General features: G+C 38.6%; 1 protein-coding gene across 1 annotated transcript in view; it reads right to left on the bottom strand.

Annotated features, from left to right (window-relative positions):
• The window catches only part of IL1RL2 (interleukin 1 receptor like 2), a 50,675-nt gene that overhangs the window by 21,893 nt on the left and 6,864 nt on the right, over nucleotides 1-21,918 (bottom strand). Inside the window, exons 5-6 of the mRNA XM_053589861.1 lie at nucleotides 17,097-17,256; nucleotides 12,896-12,970 (exon numbers count right to left, since the gene is read on the bottom strand). Coding sequence (XP_053445836.1) covers nucleotides 12,896-12,970; nucleotides 17,097-17,256 — 235 coding nt within the window. The remainder of the gene's footprint in view (nucleotides 1-12,895; nucleotides 12,971-17,096; nucleotides 17,257-21,918) is intronic.

The raw sequence follows: 21,918 nt of genomic DNA, 5'->3' as shown, positions 1-21,918 counted from the left end.
TACACCCAGTAGTGGCATTGCTAGGTCTTACAGTAGCTCCATTTTTAATTTTTTGTCCCTCCAGACTCTTTCCATAATGGCTGTACTAATTTACATTTCTGTCAACAGTGTGTAAGGGGTCCCTTTTTTCCACATCCTTGCCCATGCTTTTTATCATTTGGATTTTTTGGTGATATTACACCATAGGTTTTATTAATGGTAAATGTTTGCATTTATTTTTAAAAGCTTAGCTCTTATAAGCATTTTTTTTTAACAAAAGCTAATAAGAATCATTTGCCAGATGGAACTTATATTCACAAATGAGACTTTAAATTTAAGCTAACATTGAAAGCTAAAAAAATAGAAAAAATACAAAGCAAAACACTGCTAAGAGTTAAACTGCTTTCTGTTACTGAATACCCTGCATTGAGAAGGACACAAGCATAGCCTTTCTGACTGGAGAGAAGTGGTATCTCATAAGTGTTCGGATTTGCGTTTCCCTGATGATTAGTGATGTTGAGCATTTTTTCATATACCTGGTGGCCCTTAGTATATCTTCTTTTGAGTAATGCCTATTAAGGTCTCTTGTCCATTTTTTAATCAGTTTTCTTTAAAGATTGTTTTGTGTTCCTGCATTATCAATTATAATCTCTCTGTCTTTATCTCTGAGTATTCACTCCTTTTTTCTTAGTCTGGATAAATGTCTGTCAATCTTGCTTACCTTTTCAAAAATCCAACTTTTCATTTCTCTGATCTTTTGTATTTTTCCCTAGTCTCTATTTTCTTTACCTGTGCTCTCATCTTATTTCCTTCCTTCTACTAATTTTGGGTTTAGTTCTTGTTTTGCCAGTTCCTTGAGATGCTAGAAAACATTAGGTTGTTTATTGTAGATCTTTCTCTTTTTTGTTGGAGACGTTTATTGCTATAAAGTTCTAGTCGTGAAAACTGCTTTTGCTGTATCCTGGGTGTTTTGGAATGTTGTGTTCTATCTTCATTTGTCTCAAGACATTTTTCAATTTCCCTTTTAATTTCTTCATTGGCCCATTGCTTATTCAGGAGCATGGTGTTTAATTTCCTTTATTTAAAAATTTCCAAAGTTCTTCCTGTTATTGATATCTAGTTTCATATCACTGTGGTCAGAAAAAGTACTTGATATCTCTGTTTTCCTAAATAAGTTGAGACTGGTCTATGGCCTAATATATCATCTCTCCCAGAGAATGTTCCATGTACAGTTCAGAAACATGTGTGTTCTGTAGCTGTTGAATGAAAGATTCTGTATATGTCTCGTGGGTCCCTTTGGTCTAGAGTGCAGTTTAAATACAATGTTTCTTTGTTAATTTTCTGTCTGGATGATCTGTCCATTGCTAAAACAGAGTGTTAAAGTCCCCTACTATTGCCTGATTCAGGAGCTCACACCTATAATCCTAGCATTCTGGGAGGTAGTGGCAGGAGGATCACTTGAGGTCAGGAGTTCAAGACCAGACTGAGCGAGAGCAAGACCCCATCTCTACAAAAATAGAAGAACAATCCAGGCATTGTGGCAGGCACTGTAGTGCTTGCTACTCACGAGGTCGAGGCAGGAGGATTGTTTGAACCCAGGAATTTGAGGTTGCTGTGAGCTAGAATGAAGCTACAGCATGCTAGCCCTGGTCACAGAGTGAGACTCTATTTCAGAATGAAAACAAGTATAAAAGTCCCCTACTATTACAGTATTGTACTCCATCTCTCCTTTTAGATCTAATAAAAGATCTTAAGATTTGGGTGCTCTAACGTTGGCTGAAAATATATTTACAATTGTTATATCCTCTTGCTGAACATTCTCCTTTATCATTATAGAATGGCCATCTTTGTCTCTCTTTACAGCGTTTGACTTAAAGTCTATTTGATCTGATAGAAGTATATGTGTTCCAGCTTGCCTTTGTTGTCCATGTGCATGGAATATCTTTTACCATCCCTTCCTTTCAGTCTATGTGTCCTAAGAGGTAAGACGAGTCCCTTGTAGACAGCACATCACTGTATCTTGGCTATTTTGTCTATTCAGCCACACTACATATTTTAATTGGAGAATTTAACCCCTTGACAATCAAGCCTATTATTGATAGGTAAGGAATTACTCCTTCCATTCTGTTAATCATTTCCTGGTTGTTTATAGATCCTTTGTTCCTTTATTTACCTCTGTGGTTTGGTGGTTTCCTGTGGTGTTAAGCTTTCATTCCTTCCTCCTTCTTGTTTGTGTATCTGCTCCAATTTCTTTCTTTGTGGTTATAACAGGACTAATATAAAGAGTTTCTTAGTTATACTAGACTATTTTAAACTGATGACAGCTTAACTTTGGTCACATAAAAATACTCCAGGTTTTACCTTCCCCCCAACAATTTATATCTTGATATATTGTGTGTTCCTTAACAGCTTAACCGTATCTAGTTATTTCTGACCATTTTATCCCTAAACTTTATACTAGAGGTTTGAAAGATTTACGTAGTACTATTATAGTATTGGAGTATTCTGAGTTTAATTATAAATTTACTTGTACTAGTGGGTTTTATATTTCATGTGTTTCATAATAGTTATTTATCATCCTTTCCATCTAGTTGTAGCCCTCCCTTAAGCATTTCTTGTAAGGATAGGATAATGGCACTGAATTCCCTCAGTTTTTGCTTATTTGAGATGGACTTTATTTCTCCTTTGTTTCCAAAGAATAGATGTAATAGGCATATTATTCTTGGTGGTTTTTGTTTCTCTCAGCATTTTGAATATATCATTCCAGTCTCCTTTGACCTATAATGTTTCTGCTGAGAAATATGCTTATGTTCTAATGGGCTTCCCTTATATGTAACTTGAAGATTTTTGTTTGCTTTCCAGCTGTTTTTAGATATCTCTCTGGTTTGTAAAACTTTTGATGGTTTGATTTTAATGTGCCTTGGAGAGGGCTTTTTGGGAAGGATCCTTTTAAGTTGGATCTATTTGAGGATTATTAGTATTTCTGAATCTGAATGTCCATATGCCTCCCAAGACTTGGGAAGTTCTTTCTTTCATTAAATACGTTTTCTGTTTCTTTCTCCATTTTTTCTCCCTTCTTAACACATATAATGTAAACATTTGTTCACTTAATGATACCCGATACATCTTGTAGGCTTTCTTTATTCTTTCCTTCTGCTTTGATCATTTTTTTTTTTATTGTTAAATCATAGCTGTGTACATTAGTGCAATCAAGGGGTACAATGTGCCGGTTTCATATACAATCTGAAATATTCTCATCAAACTGTTCAACATAGCCTTCATGGCATTTTCTTAGTTATTGTATATAGACATTTGTATTCTGCATTTAGTAGGTTTCGCCTGTACCCATACTAAGATGCACCATAGGTGTGGCCCCACCCATTATCTTCCCTGAACCCTAACCTCTCCCCTCCTTTCCCCTCCCTTGGCCCTTTCCCCATGTTCTTGTGCTATAGTTGGGTTATAGCCTTCATATGAAAGCTATAAATTAGCTTCATAGTAGGGCCAAGTACATTGGATACTTTTTCTTCCATTCTTGAGATACTTTGCTAAGAAGAATATGTTCCAGCTTCATCCATGTAAGCATGAAAGAGGTAAAGTCTCCATCTTTCTTTAAGGCTGCATAATATTCCATGGTACACATGTACCACAATTTGCTAGTCCATTTGTGGGTGGATGGGCACTTGGGCTTGTTCCATGACTTAGCAATTATGAATTGGGCTGCAATAAACATTCTGGTACAGATGTCTTTGTTATATTGTGATTTTTGGTCATCTGGGTATATACCTAGTAAAGGAATTATAGGATCGAATGGCAGGTCTATTTTTAGATCTCTAAGTATTCTCCAAACATCCTTTCAAAACAAATGTATTAGTGTGCATTCCCACCAGCAGTGTAGAAGTGTGCCCTTTTCCTCACATCCACACCAACATTTCCGGTTTTGGGATTTTATTATGTGGGCTACTCTTACTGGAGTTAGGTGATATCTCAAAGTAGTTTTGATTTGCATTTCTCTGATGATTAAGGATGATGAGCTTTTTTTCATGTGTTTGTAGATCGTGCATCTGTCTTCTTTAGAGAAGTTTCTCTTCAAGTCCTTTGCCCACCCTGAGATGGGATACTTGTTCTAAACTTGCTAATACATTTGAGTTCTCTGTGGATTCTGGTTATTAAACCTTTATCAGAGGCAAAACCTGCAAATAATTTCTCCCATTCTGAGGGCTGTCTGCTTGCTTTACTTACTATGTTCTTGGCTGTGCAGAAGCTTTTTAGTTTGATCAGGTCCCAGTAATGTATTTTTGATACTGCTTCAATTGCCTGGGGAGTCCTCCTCATAAAATATTCATTCAGGCTCATTCCTTCAAGAGTTTTCCCTGCACTTTCTTCAAGTATTTTTATAGTTTCATGTCTTAAGTTTAAATCTTTTATCTAGTGAGAGTCTATCTTAGTTAATGGTGAAAGGTGTGGGTCCAGTTTCAGTCTTTTACAATCGCCAGCCAGTTCACCCAGCACCATTTGTTAAATAGGGAATCTTTTCCCCAATGAATGTTTTTAATTGGCTTGTCAAAGATTAAATAATGGTAAGTAGCTGGATTCATCTCTTGGTTCTCTATTCTGTTCCAGACATCTACTTCTCTGCTTTTGTGCCAGTACAATACTGTTTTTATCACACTAGATTTAGAGTACAGTCTCAGGTCCGGTAGCGTGATTCCTCCTGCTTTGTTTTTATTTCTGCGTAATGTTTTGGCTATTCGAGGTTTTTTCTGATTCCATATAAACTGAAGTATTATTTTTTCAAGATCTTTAAATTATGACTATGGAGCTTTAATAGGAATTTCATTAAAATTATATATTGCTTTGGGTAGTATAGACATTTTAACTATGTTGATTCCTCTCAGCCACGAGCATGGTATGTTTTTCCATCTGTTAACATCTTCAGCTATTTCTTTTCTTAAAGTTTCATAGTTCTCTTTGTAGAGATCTTTCACTTCCTTTGTTAGGTATACTCCCAAATATTTCATCTTCTTTGGCACTACTGTGAAAGGAATAGAGTCCTTGACTGTTTCCTCGGCTTGGTTATTGTTGGTATATATATTGGCTACAGATTGATGGGTGTTGATTTTGTAGCCTGAGACATTGCTGTGTTCCTTGATCATTTCTAAAAGTTCTGTAGTGGAACCCCTAGTGTTTTCCAGATATACGATCATATCATCTGCAAAGAGTGAAAGTTTGATCTCTTCTGACCCTATGTGGATACCCTTGATCACCTTTTCTTCCCTAATTGCAATGGCTAAAACTTCCATTACGATGTTAAAGAGCAATTGAGACAATGGGCAACCTTGCCTGGTTCCTGTTCTAAGTGGAAATGATTTCAATTTAACTCCATTCAATATGATATTGGCTATGGGTTTGCTGTACATGGCCTCTATTAGTTTAAGAAATGTCCCTTCTATACTAATTTTCTTAAGTGTTCTGATCATGAAGGGATGCTGTATATTATCTAAAGCTTTTTATGCATCAATTGAGAGAATCATATGGTCTTTATTTTTTAGTTTGTTTATGTGCTGAATTACATTTATAGATTTACACAGGTTGAACCAGCCTTGAGACCCTGGGATAAATCCCACTTGATCCTGGTGTATAATTTTTTTGATGTGTTGTTGGATTCTGTTTGTTAGGATCTTATTGAGTATTTTAGCATCAATATTCATTAGGGATATTGGTCTATAATTTTCTTTTCTTGTTGGGACTTTCCCTGGTTTAGTGATCAAGGTGATGTTTGCTTCATAGAATGTGTTGGGTAGTATTCGTTCCTTTTCTATATTTTGAAAGAGGTTTAGTAATATAGGTACTAGTTCTTCTTTAAAGGTTTGGTAGAATTCTGACGTAAAGCCATCTGATCCTGGGCTTCTCTTTTTAGGGAGATTTTGTATAGTTGATGCTATTTCAGAACTTGATATAGGCCTGTTCAACATTTCCACTTTGTTCTGGCTAAGACTTGGTAGGTGATGTATTTCAAAGTATTGGTCGATTTCTTTCAGATTTTCATATTTCAGAGAGTAAAGTTTCTTGTAATATTCATTAAGAATTTTTTGAATTTATGAGGGGTCTGTTGTTATTTCATTCTTACCATTTCTGATTGATGAAATTAGAGATTTTACTCTTTTTTTCCTGGTTAGGTTGGCCAAAGTTTATCTATTTTATTGACCTTTTCAAAAGAACCAACTTTTGGATTTATTGATCTGTTGTATAATTCTTTTGTTTTCAATTTCATTTAATTCTGCTCTGATTTTGGTTATTTCTTTTCTTCTGCTGGGTTTGGGGTGAAATATTCTTCCTTCTCCAGTTGCTTGAGATGTCCCATTAAGTTATTAACTTACTCTCTTTCCGTTTTCTTGAGAAAGGCTTGCAGCGCTATAAATTTCCCTCTTAGGACTGCCTTTGCAGTATCCCAGAGGTTCTGGTAATTCATGTCTTCATTGTTGTTTTGTTCCAAAAATTTGGTGATTTCCTTCTTAATCTCGTGTATAACCCAATCTATCCTCAGCATAAGGTTATTTAGCTTCCATGTTTTTGTATGGGTATGCAGATTCCTGTTGTTATTGAGTTCGACTTTTATTCCATAATGGTCTGAGAAGATGCAAGGAATAATTTCTATTTTTTTTTAATTTTGCTAAGGTTAGATTTGTGGCCTAGGATGTGGACAATTTTGGAGTATGTTCTGTGGGCTGATGAGAAGAATGTGTATTCAGTTTTTGGGGGATGAAATGTTCTGTAGATGTCTGTTAAGTCCAGATGTTGAATGGTTAAGTTTAAATCTAAAATTTCTTTGCTTAGCTTCTTTTTGGAGGATCTATCCAGCACTGCTAAAGGGGTGTTAAAATCTCCAACTACTATGGAACTGGAGGAAATCAATGGCTCATGTCTGTTAGAGTTTCTCTTATAAATTGAGGTGCATTCTGGTTGGGTGCATAAATATTAATAATTGAGATCTCATCGTATTGAGTATTACCTTTAACAAATATGAAGTGTCCATCCTTATCCTTCCTTATTTTGGTTGGTTTAAAGCCTAGTGAGTCTGCGAATAGGATTGCAATGCCTGCTTTTTTCTGCTTTCCATTTGCCTGGACTATAGATGACCATCCCCCTTCAACTTGAGTCTATATTTGTCTTTTAATGTAAGGTGAGATTCTTGTATGCAGCAGATATCTGGCTTGAGTTTTTGTATCCAGTCAGCCAACCTGTGCCTCTTTAGAGGACAATTTAAACCATTCACATTAATCGAGAATATTGATAAGCCTTTCGAGAGTCTGGTGGACATTTTTAATCCTTTTGCAACTGTGGAAGTTGAAATTTGATCAAAATTTTCTGGGTGGGTTTACTTTTGTGGTGGAGGATTATGCTGGTCTTTATGGAGGATAGGTCTGAGAATATCCTGGAGAGCTGGTTTAGTTATGGCAAATTTCTTCAACATGTGAATGTCATTGAAGTATTTAATTTCTCCCTCATAAATGAAACTGAGTTTAGCTGGGTACAGGGTCCTGGGTTGAAAGTTATTTTGTTTTAGGCAATTAAAAGTCAATGACCATCCTCTTCTAGCTTGAAAGGTTTCAGCAGAGAGAGCTGCAGTTATTCTAATACTCTTCCCCTTGTAGGTAATGGTTTTCTTTCGTCTGGCTGCTTTCAGAATTTTCTCCTTCATATTAACTTTAGTGAAATTGATTATGATGTGTCTGGGGGATGTCTTATTCGGGTTGAATCATGGTGGAGTTCTGAAACTGTCTGCTATCTGAATTTCAGAATCTCTTGGCATGTCTGTAAAGTTCTCTTTCATAATCTCATGGAGAAGAGACTCTGTTCCTTGTGAAGCCTCTTCATCGCTTTCAGGGATCCCTATAAGACAAATATTGGTTTTCTTCAAATTATCCGAGAGCTCTCTGAGAGAGTGATCTGTTTTTGCCCTCCATATCTCTTCCTCTTTGAGAGTTTGGAAGCGTTCAAAAGCTTTGTCTTTAATGTCAGAAATCCTTTCTTCTGCTTGGTCTGTTCTGTTACTGAGGGATTCTACTGTGTTTCTCAGATCTTTGAGGGCTGCAACTTCTTGTCTCAATATGTCAAAATCTTTGGTCATTTGGTCTTTGAGTTTGTTGAATTCTTGAGACATAGTTTGGGTTACTGCCTGGAATTCTATTTCGATCTTATTTGCTATCCAGATTCTGAATTCGATTTCTGACATCTCAGCTATTTGTTTGGGCATGGAATCTTGTGCTGTGTCTACCCCATTGTTCCTTGAGGGAGTCAATCTACTCTGATTATTGATATTGCCAGAGGTTTTCCGTTGATTTCACCTCATGATTGTTTTTCATCGTTGCTTCTGGGTGTCCACAGAGTTGGGGACGTGTCTCTTCAAGATTAGACCCCAGTGGGATCACTCTATTATTGCTGGATCTTTGTAGGGAGTGACCCTGTGTAGCTCCTCTTGGGCTGCTCCAGCCAGGGAGTTCTGGTTGTGGGAGCAGCTCCGGAGTGTGGCACACCCGGATCCAGCAACAGGGCGGGGGGTGGTGCACACAGTTCTGAGAGTGCCTGGTGCCTGGTGACTTTGGCACAGAGAGCCCAAGGCTCCAGCAGTCTCTGGCCAGGAGAAGGGCTCAGCGCAGAGGCAGGGAGGGGTCCGGAGGGCACCCGGCTACCAGAGTTCCTGGCCAGACAAGCGGGCCGGTGTGAAGGCAGGGAGGGTACAGGAGGGAGGATGCGGGCTTACGCGGTTCCTGGAGTTCCTGGTCAGGGTGTTCGGAGGCCTAACGTGCCCGGGTTGCAGGAAAGTCCAGGCAGGCGCAGGTTGGGGGTCATGGGGCAGCTCTTCCGGAGGTCCAGGCAGGTGCCAATCCAATAATTGTTTTTGTGTCTAAGCCTTAGTTTCCACAGCTTTTAGCACTTGTTGATAATTTAGCAGTAGTTTTGCTGGATATTTTTCCCTCCTTTTTCTTGGGCTGAACTTGCTCTTTTTCTGGTTCTTGCTGAACACTTTCACGTTGGTCTCCATTGGAACTTCCTCCACAAGTTCTCAGACTGTCGTCAACCTTTTGTGCTTCAGTGGACATTTTAGATCTCTCAGCGCTTCCGGCCATCCCCAGCCGTTCCAGCTCTGGCTCCAGAGGCTGCTGCCCAAGGCTGCCGCTGTGGCTGCCCGAGTCTAGGAAAGTGAAGCCACCACCTCCAGCAGCTGCTGCCGCCCGGACATCTGTGAGCACCCGCCACTGCATGTGCCCGCCCACCAGCCTGGGAGAGACCCCTGCTTTGCTCATTTCAAAGACTTGTCTCCAAGTTCAGAAATCCTTACTTCTGCTAATCTAGTCTGTTGTTGAAGCTCTCAATTGTATTTTTTATTTCATTTGTTGATATCTTAAGCTCTTTGGTTTCCCTTTGGTTCTCTGTTCAATAACATATTTTTTTGTTGAACTTCTCATTGAGAGCATGAACTGTTTTTCCTATTTCATTAAATTATCTATCTGTATTCTCTTGCATCTCACTGTGTTTCCTTAATATCATTATTTTGGAGTCCCTTCCAGGCATTTAGAAAATTTCATTTTCTTTGGGTTCTGTTACTGGAGAATTATTCTGTTTCCTTTGGAAGTATTATGTTTCTTCTTTGTTAATATTTCTTGTGTCTCTATATTGATATTTGTACCTCTGGCACAACAGTCACCTCTTCTAAATTTGTGCAGTAGCCTTTTTGGGGAAAGATTTTTCCTGTAGATGCATCATAGGTGTCAGGTAGGTAGGGTATGTTGGCTTTAGTTCTAGGAAAAGATAGTAGTATAGTACAACTTCTTCAGCTGTAGTCCACATGTATAATATAAATTATAATTGTGGAGTTGCAGCCACTTGTATGAACATAATTATATTATAATTACATAATTTTATATTACAGTGCCTCAGTTGGCCGGGTTACAGGAGTATGTGCTGGCAGTGTCATGTCTTTGCAGGGAGCTGGGCAAGGCTGGTTCTCAGACTAAGGGTGTGACTGTACAGCAGGTCCACTGGCTGGGGGGTGGTCTTGCCAGGAGCAGGACTGTGGGGCTGGTTCTCAGGCCAAAGGTATAGGCATATATAGGGTATCAGTTGGATAGGAACAGTGTAGGGATACCTATTCCTTTGAAGGGACAGGTCACCATATGGGATCAGGCAGCATGATCAAGGTCGTTTCAATGGGCCTTGGCTCTGAGTAACCAGGGTTGTGAAGTTGCAGCCACTTGTATGAGCATGGTAGAATGAAAGTAGAGCTTAAGAATTGTAGAGAGGCAGTGGCTCCCAGAACAAGATGCACCCTGGCAGAGGCTATGCTCTCAAATGGTGCCATGTTGTAGTAGCTTGGGTCACAAGGGGTCAAGGTGTGCACAAGGTGGGATCCTCCTCTGAAGCAATGCAACTGTATGAACTTCCAACAACTTCCTAAACTGGGCTCAGGGCTTTTGAGGACTGCAGGATTCTTCTCCTGTAGCAAAGACTGCAGGTGTCAGTGGCAGTCCTGGAGGCTGTTGGGAAAATAATTCTCCCTAAAACTGTGGGCCTAGACCCTTTTAAACAGATTTTATCTTCTCACCATTTGGTGTTTTATGATCTTTCATATTTCTAAACCTTTTATATTTGGGTCTCTCTGCATTTGGGGAATCGATTTTCTGGAAGTTATCTATCTTCTCCCTTTCCTGCCTCACCCGTTTTACCCCTAACCAACTCTGGGACAAACCATGCTGTTTGCTTTTTTTTGTTTTGTTGGTTTTATTTTTTTTTAGTAAATTCATTATTTTATACTTTTTTTGTTTAGTTACTCCTTTTTATAGAGTTAAATGGTTAGTTTGTGTATTTTTATTATTTCTACTCTCATTAACAATGATATTTAAAGATGTAAACTTGTGTACATGCAGCATTGCTCACATGCCCTGAAATTTGGTATGCAGTATCATAATTTTCTAAATATCCTATAACTATGGCTATGGCTTAATCTCTAACCAAGAAAGCAAATACTTAGGAGACAGACTTGTTTAAAAAAATTAACAAACAATAATCATATATATTTATGTGGTACGGGGTAATGTTTTTTTTTTTTTTTCCCCAATACCATGCTATTTTGATAATTCAGAAACATAATTTCCTATTGACCTGAAGGTTCTGTAGCTAAGTATATCTGGACCAGTGTTTAATTGGAATAAAACACAAGCTGCATGTGTAATTTTAAGTCTCTAGTAGTTGCTTTAAAAAAGTAAAAAGAAATAGCTAAAACTAATTTTAATAATAATTTTTATTTAATCAACTATATTTAAAATATTATCATTTTAATATATAATTGACATATAAGCTAATTTTGAGGTATTTCACATTGTTTTCTTTTTAAAGCAAATCTTCAAAATCCATGTGTATTTCTCCAGTTATAGTACATCTGAACCTGCACTTGCCACATTTCCAGCGCTTAATCACCATGGATTTCTACTGGCTGCTGCCATTTCACTGGCCAGCAGAGGGAATTTGCTCCAAGGGGTCGTTTCATCCCTTCTTGAACTCTGCCTTCTATTTCCCCTCTCATCCTGACCTGCCTTCTTCTCTTGGTCTTTTGAGACGTGCACTCATATGTTTGAATTTTTGTTATGAACACAGTTGGAATGAATGAAAGGATAATGTTTTGATATAAACTTACACTGTAGAATAATTAAATTGAGCTAATTAACAAATGCATAACTTCTCATATTTCACGAGTGAGATTATTTTCATTGTTTTGGTTTAGTTGTGAATTTCCAGATGTACTGCATTGTGATTGTACCATATGATCTATATAATTTCTTCTTTTGGACTCTAGTTTTCCCATGTAAAAGTGATTTGTCTATTAAATTGACAAATGTTTATTTATTATCTTACTCTGTTACCCAAACCTTTTAGATGCTCATTTGCCTAGGACATATCTCAAAGCCAGAGTATATTAAAATCCCCCACTATAATTGAAATAATTATATTGTCTTACTGCATTATACTTGTATTTCTGAGACTTTTAGACTTATAGATTTTAATGCACTGCTATGAGACATACAAGCATTCTATTTTTGTTGATGTTATAATTTATATTATATTAAATTAATTATTATTTATTATATATAATTTAATATGTCATTCAATTTTTCTGATCTCAAAAGACATATTGTCAGATCAAAAGTCTAATATCGCCATCTTGATTTTTGCATTAATTTTTGCAAGTGATAACTTACTTATTCATTTATTTTGAGTCTTCTAGATCATGCATTTCTAGATATGTGTCTTTTGAGAAGAGGATATAATTAGACTTTAATATTTATCTCCACCTGAACATTTGTATTTTAATGGGGATTTTATTTAATTTGTTTTTTTTCAAAAGTTACTCAAAATATTTATTTCACTTATGACTACCTTTAAGTTTCAAAAATAATTTGAGCCCCTTTTTCTGTACTTAGATCATAAACTGAAACTTTGTCAATTTTGTTGATCCTTTCTTATATAAATTAAGAAATAAAACATGATAATTTCCTTTACTCCATTAATCTACTTTTCAGTATGGGCTAATAGAATCCAGAATTCCTGATCAACATTATTTACATATTTATCTGATTCATTGTCTTTTTTTTAGGAACTCTTTTTACATTTTTTATTGCCTGCACATAAACCAGTTCATAATAAAGGTCACGGTCAAATGTTTAATACCACAGCTTCCCCAGGCTTCTGCACTCTTGCTTTTAATTCTGATGCTTTTTCTGATGAGCTCAAGCATATCCAAAGCTAGAAACCAGATGTGTATGGGATTTATCTTTGAAATTCAAAATATTCACTAGAATATATGGACAAAATGAGCTTTGCCCTTAGTGGTTTCAAGGGCTTTAATGACTTTACTCACCAGGTAGTACTTCAATTGAATTATTTTTTGGATAAATGATTTTTGGTATATTTCCTCCATGTCCAGTTCTTTCTGCTAAGAAATCATACCCAAAAGAAACAGCATTAGAATCACATATGACGCATTCCCAAGTACTTTAACACAGTAGCATGAAAGCATGGCAGAGAGACCATCAATAAACATTGGTTGAGAAAAAGCAAAACCCACGGTACAACAAGATATCACTCTATGAATAATATTTTTCAAACAGAAATAACTGAATTGCTAAAAAACAAAACAAAACTAGAAGCTGAGCTATGAAGAGAGTGATTGCTGAATTTTGATAGACAATGGCCACAGAGGCTGTTATATTTTGCTATAAGTATAAATGCTGAGATTGTTTATAATAAAATCTCACTACCTAATAATACAAATACATTTTTCAAGCAGTGGCTACAACAAAAGGTCCGGCCTAGCTCCCAGCTTGAGAGAAATAGTAACCCCATTGTTTTGTCTTCAGTTCCACTCCCCGCCTCCTCCAACTCCACATCTCCATATTCTTTTATACCCTTTCTTTTTCTGTTATTCTTCCATCTCTCCCATCCTGACACCCCACTTTATGATCATCTCCCTGTATTGATTTCCTGCCCCTCAACTTTTCTCCTTCTTCCTTTTGCCATTTGTCTATCAAAATTTAGCAATCACTTAAATGTCCCACATTTCTACTATCTATTTGGAATGGGATATGGAAAAGTTACAAGAGGGAAGCCAGGAAAAATGCAAAAACATGTGCCCTTTACAATGGCAATAAAAATTACACATTCCACAAACTAATCACATGCAGTATATCCCAAGCAGAAGTTATTCCCAGTTAGTTAATGCACCATCACCCACTAGATTACACACATTTCAAAGATAAAATCTGGAACTCATTGTAGGCAACAGCTTTTCTCTCATGTTTTTCATCTTTATCAGTCACTAAGTCCAACTATTTTTACTTCCTGACATTTCTCAGTCTGTGCCTCTATCTTCACTCCTACACCCTCTATTTTCTAATCTCTACTCTTTTCCTAAGCAATATCCTTCACTGCCATGTCTTCAATTATCATCTAAAGGCTATTGACTTCGATCATCCTATCCCCAGGTCCTATTCTACATTCCAGGCCAGTAGAGGCCACGGCCTACCTTGCATCTCTGCATGGCATCCACAGACACTTTGCACTCAGCCTACCAATGACCAAACTCACCATCTCAATCTTAAATCTGGTTTTCCTCCAGAGTTAACTTATTTCAATGATAGCATCATCACCCAGTCCACTGCGTATGCCAAAAGGCCTTGCTTCCTTGCTATATTTGTATTCCTCCGTACATTCAATCCAACACCAAGCTCTGCCTGTTTTACCTACTCTGATGCCTTGAACCCATCCATAGCTCTCCATTTCATTGCAGTCACTAACGGTGCTTATGTAATGTCTCACCTGCACTTCTGCACTTGCCTTCTGACCACTCTTTCTGTTCCCATCTCGATCATTCTGTGCACAGCAGCCAGTCTGCTGTTCCAGAATTGAAAATTATGTCATGATACTCTCCTGTTTTCAATCCATCTGGCTGATAGCCATTGTTCTAAGAGTAAGATCCAAACTACTCACTTTGGATTGCAGGCTCCTATCTGATCTGGACTCCTAACTACCTCTCCAGCCTTGTCACCCACCATGATCTCCCTCAGTCAGCATCACTCCAACCCCAGGACGGCCTGCCTTCCATCCTTCAGGCACACTACAGTCCCCTTTGTTCCAGGGACCTTCACATTTGCTCCTTCCTCAATCTGGAAAAATCTCGCCTACTCCCTCACTCAGTTAATGCCTCCTGACTACCAGCATCACTAATAAAGCTTTCCCTGAGCCACTGCCTTCTCAACAGGCTCTTGTCTGCTTGATATTACATTTTTCTTTCCTCCATTGCTTTAATCGCCTTAGTAACTACACATCTCATTAGTGGATTATTGATTAATCTCCTTCAGGCTTTATCAGAGCAGTGGTCATGGCTGTTGTCCTCAGTATCATGTTCTCTTTGGTTGCACAGGACTTTGCTTTGTTAGGTACTCAGCAAACAATTATTAAATGACTGCCTAAAGAAGAAACCTTCCACTGCCCAGTCCCCGTTCAGACTACCAACACTCTTCTGGGTATTGCAGGAGCCTCCTAGGTGGTCTCCAGGCCTCAGGGTCCTCTTTGACTAGAGCTTCCAACATCTCAAGACTGATCTCTTCCATCACAGATGCAGCCCTTTAACTCTACACTTGGACTGTGTACAAGCTTTTCCACAGCCACATGGTGGTAGAACCTATGTATAAGTGGCCCCCTTAACTTACCCCTGTCTACACCATAGCCTCTGCTCCCACCAGTCCTCACTCATACTTACATGTGTGCTGATAAAAGTAGTGTTAGATCCAACAAAACCCATAATGCCTCACCCTCCCATACTTCGCCCTATACTGTTTTCCCTGCCTAGAGACTCCTCCTCACTCTTCTTTATTTTCACAAATCCTATTCATCCTTCAAAATTCAGCTGAGAACTCATTTCCTCTCAGAAGCCTTCCCAGACCATTTGCTTGTCACATTTGTTTCTTTCTGATTCTTTTCCTCTTCCCCAAACACTGTCTGTAACTCCATCCTTAGCACATATATTAAAATGATCCATCTATATTTCTAAACCATCAGGCTGAAAGTTTCTCAACAGAAGAAACAACGCTTTTCATTTTTGAACTATCAGGGTCTAACATAATCTTTAGCATATTACAGAAGATGATTTTACTGAACATGAAATGTAGACTTTGGACTCAGCAACTTCTCAAGGGATTCTTCCTTTTACATTAGCAATTTCATCTTAAAAAAAAAAATTCCCTCAGCTACCAATATAAAACTAAAGCATTACAAAATCTAGTCTTTAATGAATAAATAGATCTGCACCTAGTCTAGGCCAGACGCTGAGCTAGGTGCCAGGGACTTGACTGTGAATATAGGGGATGTTCCTATTTTCAAAGAGATAACTACAGAAAAACTAACAGTATGATAATCATAAAATCTTATGCAATTGATTTTCTCAATTAAGGGGCTCTTAGCAAGGAAAATTAAAATTTAAGACCACCCTACTGTTGTAAATCAAATCAAAGAAATTAAATCAAATAAGTAATTGCAACAAAGAACATAGGAGACTAAAGATAAAGGAATCTCTGGAAGAACAGCTGGGACACAGGAAGATGCTGGACTCCACAGAATGAAGGACCTGCTCCTGGAGAGGCTATAAGGAGCCAGCCCTGCTGGACAAGTCCCCCAGGGAGCCACATCATCAAGTGATAACTCACTCTCCCCCAGTACTTAGAAGTCTGACAGAAATTAGTGACAAATATGAAGGTCTAGGAGAAAAACAAAACAAAACAAAACAAAAAAAACTCAGCACTGATACTTAGATTAGTTCTTTCCATCTAGGGGAGTAAATATAGAAAATAACTCTCTACTAAAGGAAAAGCAAAAGAAATCCCTAACATGGATTTCTTGATCAGAGTTTTTACAAAGACAAATGCTGGCCTAGGCATTGAAGGCCCAAGCTCTGGCCTTGTTTCTGACACCAACAGCTTTGTAAACTTGGGTCAGTTGCTCCCTCTTCCTGGGCTTCTATCAAATGAATGTCTTGAGCTAAATTATTTTGGGGGTTTCTTCTACCCCTAAAATTTTACTTTCAAATTGCCAGGGCATATGTTTAAGAGAGCTGGCTGACCTGGGTTGAGAACCAAAACTCCATGAGCAGCAAGGTCTCCTGGGACCACGTCCAGAGACACTGAACTCTGCAGCGCTCACGCCCTGAGAGGCTATGGCCCATGGAAATATCCACAGTGAAGGCTGGGGGGATTGAGAATGATGGGATTCATAGCTCTCATTTTCTAGACACCTGTGCTTTGTCAGGTATCCCTGTAGCTACTCTATACACACAAACTCATTTAATTTTACAAATAAACCCAGCGTTTTGAATGTTCTGTTTCTTCAGAGACAGAACTAAGATGCTTACTCTGTCTACCCTCTGTTCTCATGGTGGCAGGTTTGAGAGCCCACTCACCTTCAGGAAAACAACAAGATCCAGAATCACTTCCACCCAAAGCCTAAAACCTGAAGCCAGCTCACACAAAGCCAAGAGCAAGACAAGAAGACAGAGAGGATACACTTACTGGTGTTCACAGTGATGCTATTTAAAACCATGTAAGTTTTTCCCATATGTGTCAGCCAGGCTTGACATGCATAGCTCCCTCTGTCCTCTACGGAGACATTGTTCACTGTAAGCATGGCTCCCAAAGGAGTGAACCGCTCACCTTTAATCTCTTTGCAGTCCTAAATACAAAACAAACAAATAAACAAAAGAAATTCAATGAGTATCTGGGGGTACTAGTTACATTCCTATTAGCACCATCCTGCGAACTACGGAGAGATATAAGAAAACTATGTGTTTCCCTCTCTCCACATTCATGACATAACTACAAGAGGGACTCTGCCTACAAAATCAAATCTTTTGACCTGGTTGTTTGTACCCTCACATTAACCTGAAATAAATTTACTTTTCAAAAAAAAAAAAGAAGAAAAGAAGCCTATGTGGCCCCAAGACCTTACGTAAGTTATGATCTAATCAGAAGATGATGAATACATAGATAGAAAGCAAATAGATACAATAGATGGATGATAGACAGTTGGATAGATAGATATACAAAACAGGAATTCCTTGCCCAGTCTTGCTTGTCTATATATTGATAGATAGTCTAGAAGATTTAACAAAGACTATTTTTACATGTTAAAATGAGTGACATAAACATCAAGTCTAACAGGAGTTGGGAGGAGAGGTCTGTGTACCTAGAAGAAAGACTTCATGGAGAAACATTGGGCTGGGTCATAATGGTTTTCGGCAGGAGGTCATGAGCAGACTAGAATGTCCATCTAGGGGCCCATCTCTCCCAGTGGAGGAACCCTCCTCTTTGCCAAGACTGCAAGCCCTGGTGACTAATGATGGCTTCTACTGTGTTATGGGCCCAACCACATCTTCTCCACTCATCAAGGGTTAGACTTGATAGGAATCCAAAATAACTCTTCGCCAACCTCCTATTTGAATGATAGTTCAAAAAATGCCAGCCAGTCTTACAGAGAGTGGATATCACAATCACTTTCTCATGTCATACCCCTCCCCCAAATCAACAAGCACACAGCCCTTCACCCACCTAACTTGAAGACCAGTCCCAGGAAGGCCTTTCTCTTGGCATCCCTAGCAGCCACCCACTCATCATCTGCCCTGTCCTACCTTCTTATTCTCTTGCTAATTGCCACTTCTTTCACCTGCTGGGTCCGCTTCTAAACTCATTCTCAAACATATTCTTCGTCTTTCAGGAAGCTCCACACCCAGGCCTCAGAGTGACTGTTTAGCTAATTGAGTCTATATACTCTTTCAGACGTTTAAGTTCCTGCTCTGTGGGAGGTCCCACAGAGATGGGGTCTCTTTCCTCCTCTGTTCATGTTACAACAGATTAAACAAACATGTAAACTCCTAATAAAATAAAGATTTAATTTTCCAGGTATTGAGCTCTCTCCTCACTTAGCCACAGTTCAGAATTGAACTACATTCTCCACCCTGGGAAGAGTGTGAATGGATCTACCTTGCAGGGTGAAACTCAATAAATAATGCCAAGAATGAGCATTTGTTTATTTTCAATGTGAAATGCCACTTCCTGGAAGTCTTAAATTATTTCCCCATAAACACCCAATATTATAGTCAGAGAGTTGCTTACCAAGTAGAATGGAAGTTACTAGTCAGAGTCAGGTGGGTAAAGACATAGACCCTAATAATGTGACGTCTCCTTCTTTAGGATACAGACAAGCACACACTTTGAGTCCTTGAACTTGGGAAACCTCTTCCCTGGACAGTCTTCCCTGTATACCCCCTGGTGAGGTACAAGTTCTGGGCTTTCTTTGCTATGATTCTGTAGTTGAGCTGTCCCCTTTCTGATGCACTCATTCTTTCTTTCAAGATATGTACATTTTAATCATATTAAAGTTTAGCCTTGATGCTGAGGCCACTCTGTCTCTTTACAGTACTTTGGACTGCCTCTATTCTGAACCACTGGAGCATTATTTTAAAGTTGTTTTTGATGTTTATTTTAAAATTTGGAGATGATATCTCACTAACAATATTTAAAATTAAAATATTAATAAAAATAGTAGCCAACATTTGAATGCCTTTTATATCCCAGGCACCAAGCAGGAACATTCTTGAGTCAGCATCTACAAGGCTTCAGAGACACAAAACAGCCCAAAGCATTCTGGCTCAGAGGTGATGGGTAAGCAAGAGTGCTGGGTATAAAACTGGTGAGCCCAATCTTAGAATAGGAGAAGAACATCTGAAGCTTTTTGAGCAAAAGATTAAGATAATCAGATTTCCTTTTGAGAATGATCCTTCTAGTTGTTCTGTATGGGATTAAAATGAGAGCAGTCCCACAGACCAAGAAGCAACTCAAAGTGCTAGTTTCATGATATGAGGCTCAATATAGCCTCAACTAAGGCAGGTCAGTGGGGATAACAAGATGCGAACAAAATCCAATGATTTTAAGCAGTTCCAATGCATAGAATGTTGTGACAAATTTGGGATATAAAAAGGGAACAAGGATTTCTACAATCCCACCTTGGGTATGCAAAGGTGTTGCTCGATCGGAAAGGGAACACAAAGAAAACACACAAAAATGTCCAGATTTGGAGTAGAAAGTAGCTCTAAACATGGTGAGTGTGGTGAGACATAGTGTGGGGAATGTCTAAGTAGAAGGAACATTATTAGACTGTTGGACAACAGATTCTTGAGATTGGGAGAAAAGGTCAAAGGTCAAGGCAGGACCGAGATGGGAGCCACCTGTACAAGTATATGGGTGTGGATCTATATATCTTCCATCTGATCAGAAGGAAAGCAAGAACAAAAGATGGCCATGACTGAAACCTTGGAAACACTAAAATCTAAGACCCAAATATAAAAGATGAGAATACAGTAATGATTACTAAAAAGGGACCAGAAAAATAAAATAAGAGAAAGACAAAGAATTGAGTTAAGTCTGGGAAGAAAACAAGGAGTTCCCAGCTGATGCCAGTAGAGTCGAAGGCCACGAGAAGATCACAATCTGGATTGAAAATGAACGTTAATTTGGCACCTGGAGAGCCAAAAACTGTCTCAGCAAGTACAGATTAAGCACAATGGAAGGGGCTAAAAACCATTGCAGTGAAAAGTAATTTGGAATTAGAACAAAAAACAAACTGGAAACATTACTGTCTTTCCAAGTATGGATACATCACAATCTAAAAAAGTTATGATGGATACGCTGGGCAGATACTATCCATGGTGAGCTGTTTTGTCCTGTAGATGCTATCAAACTAAAAAAACAAAAAACTTAATAGCTGTTTTAATATGCAAACCTTATTCAGGCCTTCAATTTCAAGGACCACCTTGAACAAGACATCTCATTTTTTAATTTTCCCAAACATGGCTTGCATTTTCCCATTATTGAGAATATTTGTCTCTAAATTTTTTAAATCAAGTATACCCTTTCTAATTCTCTATTATTTCTGTTCTTTTATTCCCTTATTTTAACTAAATACTAGCATCTAATATTTATTTATTCATTAAGTACTCATTGTGTACCAATGCTTAGTGCACAAATGATGTCATTTAATCCTCAAAACAATACTACCTACGAAGCCAGCCACACTCAGTCTGGATTTAATTTGCAGGAACAAAAAAAAAAAAAAATTCCAGCTATTTTTATGGAGAAAAGGATTCAAGAGAGGATCTTAGGTACTCTACAAAATCTGTGAAAAGTGCCCCAGGGAGTAGCACCTAGGCCAGGAGTTCTAGGCTGCAGATAACTCTTCAGGGGAGGATAGGAGGACAGGATGTCTCCACTATCACACGAAAGTGGGAATGGGACCTAAGCTGCATTCAGAAACTAGGAGTTGCCACTTAGCAACCCAATGATTAGCGCTATGTCAGGAAGATCCTCCCCAACAAATACTTTGGAAGACTCAGTTCCCACAAAGCTGGAGGCTGGACCCTGGGGCACAGCTGCAGAAGTTTCCTTGTCTACTGGGCTGAGCTTTCTAGTAGAAAAATCAGGAAGACCCACCATTCTCACTTTTCAGCAAAGCCAGGTGGAAACAGTGAGTAACATTCAGAACCTTAGTGGTCAGCAACTCCGGATAATGTAGGGTGATCTGCTTGCTACGTTATTTTTTTTTTTAACCTTAATATCCTTTATAGGATAAAAAACCCCAACCCTGGACAGTATCTGCCCACCATATCCATGTTTTTCTATGCAAACTTTCCATCCATCCAACCCACTTTTCTATCTTAATTGGAATAAGCCCATCTGGCACTGCTACTTCTCCCATTTATTCTTCCTTTTCATACCAGACTCAGAATCCCATCACTTCACTCACTCCCCTTCCAATACCTCAACTCCATAGCCCTCTGTCCTTCTAGCACATTTACAACGCAGAACCCCTACTCTGATGGATCCCTTCATCCTTCCCCTACACGCCCACAACCAGGAAGCACAATTGGAGATCAGAGATAATCACAGGAATGGGTGTCTTGATGCCACCATGATCTTTAGCTTAGAAGATTCGTCTCCTTTCAATTGTCACCCCCACCTCTTCACCTATATTACAATTTCCAATTTTCCCTGCAACATCTTACAATTAACAGGGAAAACAAGGGCCATCAGCTATGCCTTCCTACTTCCTCTCCTCCTTTTCTCTTTTTTTTTCAATTCTGCTTCATACACTCTCTTAAGAGAGCCCCGCCTCTTAACTAGCCCAGGTAATCAACATGCTGCCCTTCTCAGGCCCTTCCAGCTTATCCACTACTGTGCCCACAGAAGGACTTTTCTCAGATGTCAATTTGATGTCATAATCCTGGGGATAGAATTTAGCTGTTAAAATACCTTATCTGAGAAAGGGCTATGTTTAAATTTG

This window comes from Nycticebus coucang, chromosome 4, assembly GCF_027406575.1.
Source record: "Nycticebus coucang isolate mNycCou1 chromosome 4, mNycCou1.pri, whole genome shotgun sequence".
Lineage (NCBI taxonomy): Eukaryota > Metazoa > Chordata > Mammalia > Primates > Lorisidae > Nycticebus > Nycticebus coucang.
The sequence above is the reverse complement of the archived record's forward strand: the minus strand, read 5'-3'. Positions and strand labels throughout refer to the sequence as shown.